Raw genomic sequence first — 13,097 nt, 5'->3', positions numbered from 1 at the left:
CAAAGCCTCAAGCGGGAGGTTCTGCCCCTTGCTTCTAAACTTTGCAAGCTACTGAGCCTCAACCTTTGCAGGCCCCTCCTTTCTCCACCCTCCCTTTCTCCTAATGTAGATAAGGATTATACTGTACACCTACACCTTTTCATGAAAGAAAGTGAAAGTGCTAGTCACTCAGTCATGTCTGGCTTTTTGCAACCCCATGGACTGTGTAGCCCACTGACTCCTCTGTCCATGGGGTTCTCCAGGCGAGAATACTGGAGTGAGTTGCCATGCCCTTCTCCACCTTCCTTTTTATTCCTAGAAACAGAAGCTGGCCTGTTTCTTCTTACCCTGAATTCAGCAAACTCACCGCCAAGTTTTATTCCCAAGTTTGGTCATATTCCTCCTCAGTTGTCACGTTTGTTCAGTTGATCAAAGAGTATAAGAAGAGATTTTGGGGTTACTGATTATGGTTTTCTATGTTTTCAATAAAGCAACTCATCTTTTATAAAGTAGATCTGGAAGCATGCATGGAATACATGTACTATTTAAAAAGTAAAAGTGAACTGCAAGCATGGGGAATTCTGTACATTGTGTAAAAGCAGAATCCTGTCCACAAGGAACAAAAAGTAGGATTTGAAAATCCCTGCTCAGGGAGAATTCTGATTGCAGCTTAGCAAATTGTGGAATAAAACTCCGTTCTTTTTCCCCCCTCTCCAAAGCTCATGTTTTCCTGTCAGCTAGGAATTCTTTTCCCTTTTAACATGAAATTTCCATTTCTTACAGTGCTGTGGTCTTTTGCTACATACGCTTTTATTACAAATAACATGCCTCAGATTCTTTTTGAAAATAGAAACACTTTGGCTACCTGATGCAAAGAGCCAGCTCATTGGAAAGGACCCTGATGCTAGGAAAGATTGAAGGCAAAAGGAGAAGTGGGCAGCAGAGGATGAAATGGTTAGACAGCATCACTAACTCAATGGACATGAGTCCGAGCAAACTCCCAGAGTTAGTGAAGAATGGGGAAGCCTGGCGTGCTGCAGTTCATGGGGTCGCGAACGGTGAGACACGACTTCGTGACTGAACGACAGCAACAAACTGCTGGAGATTGTGCCCTGTAAGCAGTATCCCTCCTTGAGTTCAGTTCTGTTATTCTGTTTTTACAGAGGAGGAAACTGGGCTCAGAGCAGTGCAGTGACTAGTCCAAGCTCACACGGAGAGGAGGTGGCAGAACTGAGATTGAACCCAGATCTTGCCAGACTGCACAGCCCATGCTAACTGGTCCTATAAAATACCCTCCCCCAGTGGCCTCAATCCCATCCCTAAGTCAGGGGCCTCGAGGTTCCCAGCAATATACACGGCAGCCCAAATGCCCCAGAGATGGGATTTTCTCTCTCCTCTGTGGTTAGTGTGTTGACTCTGAGGAGGGAGGTATGTGTCCCGGGTCTCTAGTAAGCCAGGCCAGGCCTGACGCATCTAAGTGGGTGGTCTTGGCCCCTCCTCTGCCCCGCAGGCATTGCCGTGTGCATCGGAATGGCCAGCACCTTCGCCTATGCCAACTCCACGCTCCGGGAACAGGTCTCTCTAAAGGTGAGTCACCTGGCAAATCAACCCTCCAGCACTGCTGTAACAGATGACCACAAACTCAGTGGCTTAAAACTGCACAAATGGGTTCCTTGTGGTTCTGTAGGTCAGAAGTCTGAAGTGGATCCCTCTAACCTAAGATCAAGGTGTCCACAGGACTGTCTTCTTTCTGGAGGGTTCGGAGGACAGTCTCTTTCCTCACCTTTTCCAGGTCCTGGAAGTTACTCACATTCGTTGGCTCCTGGCCCCTTCTCCTCCTTTGAGCCACCCACATTTCGTCTCTGTGAACATCCTTCCATAGACACATCCCCCTCGACTCTGCTCTTCTGTCTCCCTCTTCCACTCTCAGGGGCTCTTGTGATTATTTGGACCAACCCCCCGGATAATCCAGGAAAGTGTCCCCAATGCAGGGTCAGCTAATTAGCAATCTTAATTCCACCTGCAACCATTATCACCATGGAACCAAACAGATTCACAGGCTGCGGGAATTAGGACAGGAACTCCTTTGGGAGTCATTCTTCTGCCTCCTGCCCTGGCAGGTCCCCAGATGTGCCACCCTTCTCCCTTCCAAGAGCAGCCTCTCCTCTCATGCCCCTAGCCCGGTCCCCTTACCCTCCTGACATTCAGTCAGTTCACTCATTTCCAGCCCACCCTCATGGTTCAGGCTACCCCAGTGGCACTTCTGGGTGGCTGGTGGGTCTCACCACCATCATCCCCAGTGCCTGCTGATACCTGCTGAGCACTCAGTGTATCTAGCACAGAGCTGGACCCATTTCACAGCTCATCTTGGAGATCTATCCCAGCAACTTGGGAGGCAGGCAGAATCACACTTAATTTATTTTTCCAGTGAGGAAACAGTGACCCAAAATTTCTTGGCTAAGATCTAAGTTTTCTGCCTAAGGCCATACAGCCTGTGTGAAGCATGGTGTCAGGATATGAATCCAGGCATTGTGCCCAGAGCCTGTGCTCCCCCAGGTTCAAATCCCAGCCTCTCCACCCTCCTGCAAGCCCTTGGAGGGGTGACCTCACTGATCTCATCCTCAGGTGCCACCTCTGGGCAAGGAATTGCCACACCCACTTCATTCACCCACTGAGAGGGTTAAGCAAGATGGTGCGTGGAACGTGTTTTGTGCAGCACCTGGCTCATAGGAACAACTTAACTGAGCTATTTTTTTTAACAAGCCTGTGTATTCTGCAGCACATGGGCTCGTATCATAGCCACAATCTTCTCTGACCATGCTTTGGGGTCATCTGCTTTCTTGGAAGCACCTAGGCCTCCATGAGATGAAAATGCCAGCTCAGTCTTTATTTTAAACAAATGAGCATGTTGAAGTCAGGAGTAGGGCATGGAGTCAGAGGTTCTTCTTGACCCTCAGTCTTGTCTTCTTCATGCCAACCCCTTTCTGTTAGAACAATAAGTTGGGACTTCCCTGGTGGTCCAGAGGTTGAGAATCTGCCTTGTGATGCAGGGGACACAGGTTCAATCCCTGCTCAGGGAACTAAGATCCACATGCCATGGAGCAGCTGGGCCCACATACCACAATAACTGAACCTGCACGTGGCCACAACCAGGGAGTCTGTGCTCCGCAACAAATGACCACACATGATGCAACCAAGTTCCCACATGCCTCAACTGAGACCCCATGCAGCCAAATAAATAAATAAATAATTTTTAAAATCACCTGAAAGAGCAGCAGGTTGTTCAGTGTCATAGTGGGGCTGTTGGGGCTATATCTTTCTCAGAGGCAGCAACATCCTCATGGTGCCTTGACTTGAATTTTAAGGACAAGGGGATGCCTGTATCCGTGAATAGGCTTCTAGGGGTCTTTGCACCCTTTGAAGACTCAGGTGATGTTTTGCCTACGTGTGCATATTTCAGTGGCAGTAGGTCTACATGACTCTTAGTTTAGGATCTCAGCTTACTACTGGAGAACTACCCTACTTGTCCTCCAGAGTCTGGCTTCTCAGGGCTTTGCTTATTCCCTCTCTCTTCTACTTTTGGTTCGGATTTACAGGGGATTAAGCTGGAATCTATTATTTATTGGCATAAAAAGGGCTGCTGAGTGGATTAATCACATTGATAAGAGCAGTTGGTTGGTCGGAGGTGGTTTCTCGGGCTGTTAACCTTGACCACTCCTGGAATAATGGGTGGATAGAGATGCATTTATTTTGTCTGCTCTATGGAAATGTGTGTTTTAACAGTGTGTGAAGTACTGAACTGTGTCTGGAGACTGGAGCATTTACCGAAACCACAGGGAAGGTTACACTGGGAAAGTTATGACCTCATCTTATTCCAGCAATGCAGCCGCCCTGGTCCAGGAAGAGACAGGCTTTTGAGAATCTACAGCACGGGGTCTGATTATGTATCCCAGGGTACACAGGCAGGAACACCTTGCTCTACGCTTCCTCTAGAAATTTCCGGGGTTTGCTCTCAGGCTGAGAGACTACTAAGAAAACAGACTGAGAAGGTTTCCCAGCTTGTCTTCCTGGGGACGAATCAGAAACAAGTCTGAAGAAAGAGAAACTGTCTGGATCGCAGAGGGCTTTGACATCGACGTGTACGAAGCTGACTATAGTCCTACAAACGTGCCCCTACGCTGAATGGTCAGTCCGGAAAGGTTCATACCAGAAAAAGTTAGAACAGCAGTTTCTGACTTGTCGATCTGAATCGAGTGGTGGGTTGTAAAGTTGGAATAACAGGTCTTGCTACTTAGTGACCCTGAAACACGCTCCTGTGCCCGACTGAATGTTTACATTTGTCAAATTTACTTAACCCTTAACAGAACCTCACTTTTGAATAAGGGCACCGGACCTTAAAATATGTGCCCCTAAAGGACTTCCTTGGTGGAGCAGTGGTTAGGACTCCATGTTTTCACTGCAGGGGGCACGAGTTTGATCCCTGGCCAGGGAACTAAGACTCTACATGCCTCACAGTATCGTCCAAAAAAAAAAAAAAAATGTTATTAAAACATGTGCCCTTGAGCAAGAGTTGCTTAAATTCTCTGTGCCTCAGTCCCTAATGGTAAATATAATCTAACATTTCCTATATGCCAGTCACTGTTCTAAATGGTTCATGTACATTAGCTCTCATGACTTTATAAATTGATATAATATGCACCCTTTTTGGGTGAGGAAAGAGAAATGCAGCGAGTTTAAGTAATTGCCCAGGGTTGAACAGCCCCCAAGTAGCAGATCAAGGATTTGAAGCCAGGTCATCCAGCTCCAGAATCAGTTTTGCTAACCATGGTGCCCTCCTAACTCTGGATAGTTCTCCAAGCAGGTTCACACATTTCTGTTACCTCTACTGTAACCATTGCTTGGGTTCCAGTGGGATGGAAAGATGCCAACACCATTCCTTTCACCATTAGCCATGTTTCCTCCAAACCTTTGTGAAAGGGAACATTTGCCCCTTGTTGGGGAGCATTCTGGAATATTCTGCCAGGTGTACCTTTGACATTTCAGCATCCCCACAGATCTCTCGCTTTGTCTCCAGGAGAAGAGGTCGGTGCTGGTCATCCTGTGGATCTTGGCCTTTCTAGCAGGAAACACCCTCTATGTGCTCTACACATTCAGTTCCCAGCAGCTGTATAACAGGTGAGCAGAGGAGTCTGACCCTCAGTGGGAAAGTGGGGAGCTTTGTTGCACTTGGGACCCACAGCCCCTTCATTGGAGAATGATATAGTAGCCCTCAGTCACACTGTAACCTTCAGATCCTACCCTGTTGTTAAGTACACACATGCCTTGAGCAGAATTCTTGAGCAGAAATAGAATGCAAGCTGCATGTATAATTTTGCATTTTCTACTGACCACCTAGTGCACGAGGGGAAAGGACTAGCCAGTGACGGTCTCTAGCACAGGGTTGTAACTCAAGCCAAGCTTTCAGATTATGTCCATCTGTTTTCAAAATGGGCTTTGAAGAGTAAGCAGTTTCACCACTTTCTGGGGCCACCCAAAGTTGCATAAAAGCAATTTGGAGAATTCGTTCCAAGGCATCAACATGCCGCTCACACGCTGCATTAGTTGCCCGGCCCAGAAGATCAAGGTCCTGGTGGAGGGTAAAGGAGATGGAGTTTCCCAGAACCTTGGATGAATTTCCAGCTCGTGCCATTTTCTGGGCATGATCACATTCGCAGGCTCAGACCTCTGCACCCTCATCAGACCAGGGCTGAGTCAAACTGGCAGCACATGAAGAGAGAGAGTGGCTTGGGGAAAAGCAATAGAGCTCCTTTTTGATGTCAGTGGTCTAGAGTGTGTTTGTGATACCAACAACCGCTATCTTACTTTGCTTTCCAAGTGAGCAGGGTATTGCTGTTGCCATTTTATAGGTAAGGAAACTGAGGCTTAATGAAACCCTTTTTAGTGAACCTTAGTCCCAGTAGGTGAAAGCAAGTTTGAATCATCCCAGGATTTGAAGTCTGATGACCAGCGTCAGAAGGTCATAGTCCTGCCACATACCAGCTTGTGCCCTTTGGCAAATAGTGGAACCTTTTTGAACCTCCCCTAGTTTCTGCGTTTGTGAAACTGGAAGCAAGTTAATTGCTGCTTTACCCACCTGAACAGGCTAATGATTAGAGAGGCCAAATATTAGAATATGCAGAAACTACGGGGCAAACTGTGCAACATTTGATATGTCCTAATCATGTCATGATGTTATTGTTTTATGATGAATTACTGTACCTTTTGGTGGTGGTGGCTAATGGGGTGGAAAACTGACAATAAAATGTATCCGTCCATTAAAGTTCATAGTGTATCTTAGAAATAAGTGGATGTAGTGATCAATCTGTGGAAAAACACTTTGGCATCTTTCCGGCATCAAAGCCAACAGAAAAACACAAAGATGATGAAGTAAAACCCAGGTAGGTGAATGTAACAGATTGGTGTCTCTGGGATAAAATGGAAAGTGGATGGCACATCTTCATTTTTTTGCCATCAGAGATGCATGCATAATAAGAGAAGCAGGGCGTGAAAGTCAGCCCGCCAGCCTGGGATATGCCCAGGGAGGGACAAACGCAGAGACGAAGAGAGGAGCTCAGGGCCGCCCGCCTCTCCCCATATCGTAACCTGGGTGCGTCTCAGACTTGGAGATGAGGCATCCCATGGAGATGGGCCTCAGATGTGGAAGGACACTGACGGTATCATGAGAGATTGCCAAAATAGATTGTTTTCATTGATTTAGCCCATAGTCTAGCTCTTCAAAGATCTTTATTATAAATAGAAATCGATTTTTAAAAATAAAAGTAAGAAAACAGACCATTTGACTCCTAGAATGCTCTCATCAGGGGACCTCAGTTTGCACTGTTGTCTGCCAGCCCAGCCGAGTATGTGGGAAGAGTTTAGAAAGCACTCAGTCTGGGCTGTGTGCACTGTCTTCTGCTTTTTGGGGGACAGGCAAGACTCGGAGTGGCCTTTGCTTGGAGCCTCTAATCCAGCAGAAAGAAAAGCGAGGGGCCCAGCACAATTTGGGTGCTGGTTCCAATCCTAGCTCCACATTCTAGCTGAGATACTGTGGACTCCATGATGTCATAGAACTCCGGACTCCCCAGCTCAAAATGCGATAATCATAGTGTCTACCAATTAGAGCCCTCGGGAAGATGAAATGACTTGAGACACATACAGCAGGTGGAGTAGGGCCAGCATGATGTAAAGAACCAAGGTATTATTAACATGAATAATACCGTCATCTGCAGGGGTGACAGACAGCAGTGCTGCTCCACATGTGGGCCATGGACCAGGGTCAGTTTGAGAATGACTTTTTGTCTGTCTCCCGTGAGTGAAGTACAGAAGTTGAGTGTGAGGTTGCCTTACCTGGTCACGGATGGGTAAGAGGAATTACACACTCCAAGCAGCACTACTGTGGAGTAAGAACTGAGGGCAGTAATTGTAGCTAGCACACCTGGGTTCAAATCTACCACTGTTCCTTGTATTTGTAGGACTATGTGCATGTTCCTTTACCTTTCTGTGACTCCGTCTTCTCGTGTGCGAAATGGGTAGGTAACAGTGCCTGCCTCGTAGAGATGTGGTTATCATTGTCAGTGCTGCTTGGCAGAGTCTGTAGTATGTCTATTACCTCATCGAATCCCACCAATAACCTGAGGAGGGACAGAAAGATTCCCATTTTATTGATAAGAACACTGAGGCTTATAGAAAGAACATGATTTGCCTAGTGTTCAAAAAATGGAGAAGCCTGGATTCAAATTCAAGTCTGTCTGATACTCATGCCTGTATGCTTAGCATGCAGTATGACTTTGGGCAACTTACCTTACCTCTCCAAGCTTTAGTGCCTCATTTATAAAGTGAGGGTAAGCAATGCTTACTGCATAGAACAATAAGATACAGTGAGTAAAGGGGTTAGCACACTGTCACACATCAAAACCTTTCTCCCTGCTTCTGTCTCTCCTTCCTTCATGGTGTTGGTCAGCTTTTTCTCCCTCCCTCCCTTCCTTCCAGTTTCTCTTGTGAAGCCTGTTGTGGACCCATAAAACTGGAGGGGACTTTAACTTATGATGTTCTAGGCCAAACTCATCATTTAACTCTCAGGGGAACTGAGGCTCAGAGAGGTTAAGATAGCCACCCGAGGTCACACAGCAAGTTAGTAGCATATTCAGGAACAGAACACAGATGTCTGACTCGCAGTTTAGTGCTCTTTCTACAGGTAATATTTACAAGGCTGCCAGAGTGAGTAGAAGGAGCTGCCAAGGGCCAGTGATCCTAAATGAGCACTCTGACACTCTGACTCCTCCCCTAGCCTCATATTCCTGAAACCCAACCTGGAGACGCTAGACTTCTTCGACCTGCTGTGGATCGTGGGCATCGCAGACTTTGTGCTCAAGTACATCACCATCGCTCTCAAGTGCCTCGTCGTGGCCCTGCCCAAGATCATCCTGGCCGTCAAGTCCAAGGTAGGCACAGGTGGCAGCCCCCATCACACCAATCATGCAGGGGTTCTGCTGCGCCTCCTGGAGAAAGAAAGGTTGGACTTGAGCAGAGCTGATGTCAGGTCATCAAATGAACAGAACTTGAGCTGGTAGATCCGGTAACCCACCTCTTATCATTGCTTGAAGCTGCGCATCATTCTTTATTGTCATCACCCTCCTGTCACGTCTCTACTCTCCAAGTGCATTCATTCCCTAAGTTATTGTCCAAAGCTGGCCTTGATGCCGTTTTCATCTAAATTTCTCCTGAGAAGGGAAAAAAGCACATCAACATGCCCTGGGTCCTGCTTTTCCCAGGGAAGGGTGGCTCTCACAGGTCTCACTCTTCGTGGCTTCTGTGGCATGTTCTGTAGGGGTAACTGAGGCTCAGGAGGAAAGAACTCTGTGATCTATGAGTGATGCCTGCCATGGCTGGAGGAAGAGAACTGGTGACAAGGATTCTTTGCAGTGTCATCTCAGGGAAAGGTCTGCAGCAGGTGTTGGTATGAAGAGGTCTTGGGGGATAATCATTGTAATTCAGAGAACTGGGCACTGTTAGGAAGAGACATCATCATTAGGTCAGAAAGCTCAAAATTTGTCCCAGGCCTTGGTTGGCAGAAGAACAAGTTGGAATTGACCATTCGTTTTCAGTGACAGCTGGTCAAATCACTGGCCAGGTGTGTAGGAAAAACACACTGTTGTGTTTCTTCTATACACACACATGCTCACTACCTCTGACACCAGACATGCGGGTTTTCCACACATCATGTAATTCTCTGACACCAGCTGGGTGTCCAGCAGTTTATCTAGTTCTGACACCATCCACCTCAAGATAGTATCAGATCCCACGGGAGAAGGGCTTAGTCCCACCAGATGTCTCCTGTCCCTTCAGATGGCCAGTCCCAAGCCCCAGGTTGTCACCTGTGCTTCTCATCAACCAGCCACAAAACAGAGTTCCACGACCCCCTCCTTGGGTTCAGTCACTTCTAGATGCCCTGAGCCTTTTCCTTCATAGCATTTGTGACACTTTGTGGAAGGCAGGAGATGTGAATCCAGGCATGTGAGGAAGCTGGCTCAACACTGACAGCCTGGAATAACAGTGGCTTGCAATTATTGAGCACCGACTGTGAACCTGAGACTGTGCTGTGCTTAGTCACTTAGTCGTGTCTGACTCTTTGCAGCCCCATGGACTATAGCCCGCTAGGCTCCTCTGTCCAGGGAATTTTCCAGGCAAGGATACTGAAGTGGGTTGCCATGCCCTCCTCCAAGGGATCTTCCCAATCCAGGGCTTGAACCCAAGTCTCCCACATTGCAGGCAGATTCTTTACCATCTGAGCCACCAGGGAAGCCCAACAATACTGGAGTTGGTAACCTATCCCTTCTTCAGGGGATCTTCCTGACCCAGGAATCAAATTGGGGTCTAAGAGCACTTTATGTATGAATTCCTTTTGTAGCCTCTTCAATTCCTCCCAGGGAGATACTATTTCTCTCATTGGTGATGAGACGGAAGGACAAGCAGCTGTTATGTGGTAAGGGTTGGGACTCCAGCCCAGAACTTCAGCTTCAGGGCCCAAGCTCTGCCTCAAAGTAGCTAGGGGAGGAAGATAAGGAAAACAGGCAGAGGATGGTCACTCATCACCTAATACCTTCTGCTTCTTGCTAGATTCTTTTCTATGTCTTGACTTGTGTAAGGCTCTCAGCACCCCTCTGAGAGAGAGAGAGAGAGAGAGAGAGAGAGAGAGAGAGAGAAAGATTATGGTCAACTCTTGCCAGATGGATAGTTGAGTATAGTCACCCCTCAGTATCTGTGACGGGTTGGTTCCCGGATTTTCCTCAGATAGCAGAATCCGTGGATGCTCAAGCCACTTACAGTTGTCCTCCTGCATCCATGGTCCCACATCCTTAGATTTTCTACATGAGATTGGCTGAATCCACAGACGAGGAACCTGTGCTTCCTCTAGACCAGACCCTACTTCTTTCATTTCTTTCCATACACCAGCTAGTCCCAATCTGACATGTGGCAGATGCTCTTATCCCATTTTCCACATGAGAAACCTTCAACACAGAGATGCTAAGTAACTAACCCATACAGCTTCCAGAACCGGCTCTGTGCTACCCTTTCTCCTACCCACTGATCCTTCTATCTCAAAGACCTTTTTCCTTTCTTGTCTCAACCAATTCACGCTCCTCCTGCAGATCACAGCCTCTTAGACATCCGCCTGTCCTTTGGATGAGGGATGGAGCCCCTGCTGGGGCTGTCCTAACGCCTTGTTCTCCCCCGTTCCAGCACTCACCACTCTGACCGTAATTGCTTGTTTAATTGTCTGCCTGCTCTGCTCAACTGTAACCTCTGTGACAACAGGAAATGAATGCATTTGGTTTCTTTGTTGATAGATCACCAGCATCTGATATGCACTCAGAAATGTTCATTGTATGTAGATATGCAGAGTAGATGGATGGATGAATGGCTATATAGGTAAATGGATGAATTGAATCGATAGCTGGAAAGGTTGGTGGATATGTGGATAGATGGATAGTCAAGTGATTGTGTGGATAGATGGATGGATGGATATTTGGATGTTGGATGGATATGTGAATGGATGGATGGATATTTAGATGATGGATGGAGATTTGAATGGATAGATGGATGGAGATTTAGATGGATGGATGGATGGATATTTGGATGGAGATTTAGAAGGATGGACAGACAGGTAGGTAGATGGATGGGTGAGTTGATGAGTTGATAGTCTAGCTAGCTACACTGACTCTCATCACCTCCTCTTGTAACTGCAGTGAGAGCTTAGACTCCATTGTCAGCTCAGCTCAGACTTCTCATGTCTGGTAGATGTCCAGACACCCTGTTGTGAAGACACCAAAATCTGCAAGGCAAAGTAGTACTCACTTCCCTGTGCTAGAAAGGAACACGCAGGGGCCTTCAAAAACTACAGCCGCCAGACCAATAGTAATACATACAACTAAACATTGCTGAGCAACCACCAGGAACCAGGCCGTGTTTAAGTTAAGCACTGCCATTTGTTCAAGAACAGTTGCTAAATGCCAGCTGTGTGCCAGGCACTGTTCTAAGCACAGGGGTGTATCAGTGAACAAAGTAGACAAAAATCCACATGCTCATGGAGTTGATAGTCTGCTGAAGACATTGTCTTGTTTAATCTAACAATCCTGGTAGGTCGATACTGTTTATATCTCCTTGCATGCACGGAGCAGACACTGAGTTAAATAACTTGCCGGAGATTGCAAATCCCAGTATAATAATGCCCATGGCAGTAGGAGCAGCTGATGCGGAATCAGGCCTTCATGTGGGCCAGGCCTGGCTCTAATTCATTTTCCTCTGACATCTGTTCTAGAAGGCAAGTGCTGTTGTTTTGTGGGTTTTTAAAAATTGAGGTAAAATTCACATAACATAAAATTAACCAGTAATTATTTAAAAGTGTGTGATTCAGTGACATTCAGTACATTCACTGGCAACCATCATCTCTATCTAATTTTAAGACATTTTCATCACCCCAGAAGGAAACCTCATACGCATTCAGTCACTCCCCATTCCCTCTGACAACCACCAATCTGCTTTGTGTCTGTATGTATTTACCTTTTCTGGGCATTTCATATAAATGGAATCATACATTTTGTGACCTTTTATGTCTGGCTTATTTCCCTTAGCATCTTATTTTCAAGATTCATCCACATTGTAACAGATGTCAGCACTTCATTTCTTTTTATGGTTGAATAATATTCCATTGTGTGTAGAGACCAGCGTTTGTTTATCCATTCATCTATTGACAGACATTCAGGGTACTTCGACTTTTTGGCTATCAGGAATAGTGGTGCTTTGAACATTTGTGCAGAAGGATCTCTCTAAACAGTTTTTCTGGGTAATACTTAAGAGTGGAATGGCTGGGTCATATGGTAATTCTGTGTTTAACTTTTTGAAGAACCGCCACACTATGTCCCATAGTGGCTATACCATTTTACGTTCCCAGCAGGTGCTAGTTTTATCCCTGTTTTCCAGAGGAAAAAACAAACCCAGTGAGAGGTTAAGAGGAGGCCCAAGGTCACGCAGCTTATATATGGCTGTGTGGGGATTTGAACTCAGGCAGTCTGATTCCAGGATCGCTCTGAATCATTAGACCACACTCCCTCCCAGAGAAGTTCTCTGCATTTGCCTGGGGAAATTCCTGTGTTGACTGAGGAATGATGTCCCCATACACCATCTCTAGAAAATCCCCCCAAGGTTCAAGCAAAGTTTTCTTCACTTCCTTCTTCTTTGACGGGCACTGCTGGGGGTCAGGGGGCGGGGATTGGATTCGGCACCCCTTCTCTGCACCGCCGAGGTGTGGGCGACAGTTATTAATGCCTCCCTGGCAACTATCCAACTCCCTTTTTCTGATTATTATTATTTTATTCGGCGAGATTAATGTGCCAGGTCAGAGCAGAATCCAGCCTGTAAGGAGTGATGTGAATAGTCTCCTCAAGATAAATTGCAGGCTTGGAAAAGGTTCGCAGCCTTTCCTTGCTTGTCTGAGTGCTCTCCCGAATCCTCATCAATCCTTGTCTGGGCAGAAGAAAAGGATGGGTCTTCATTTGCAGCTGGTGAGGGGAGGGGAAGGC

At 46.7% G+C, this 13,097-nt stretch overlaps 1 protein-coding gene across 3 annotated transcripts in view; it reads left to right on the top strand.

Annotated features, from left to right (window-relative positions):
• Nucleotides 1–13,097, top strand: part of RNFT2 (ring finger protein, transmembrane 2) — a 62,496-nt gene that overhangs the window by 11,436 nt on the left and 37,963 nt on the right. For all 3 annotated transcript variants that reach the window (XM_061384902.1, XM_061384899.1, XM_061384901.1), the window contains 3 exons: nucleotides 1,490–1,566; nucleotides 5,054–5,154; nucleotides 8,306–8,459. In XM_061384902.1, coding sequence (XP_061240886.1) covers nucleotides 1,490–1,566; nucleotides 5,054–5,154; nucleotides 8,306–8,459 — 332 coding nt within the window. The remainder of the gene's footprint in view (nucleotides 1–1,489; nucleotides 1,567–5,053; nucleotides 5,155–8,305; nucleotides 8,460–13,097) is intronic.

The sequence above is a fragment of the Bos javanicus genome, chromosome 17 (genome assembly GCF_032452875.1).
Source record: "Bos javanicus breed banteng chromosome 17, ARS-OSU_banteng_1.0, whole genome shotgun sequence".
NCBI lineage: Eukaryota > Metazoa > Chordata > Mammalia > Artiodactyla > Bovidae > Bos > Bos javanicus.
Note: the sequence above shows the minus strand (reverse complement) of the source record. Positions and strands in the feature narration are given on the sequence as shown.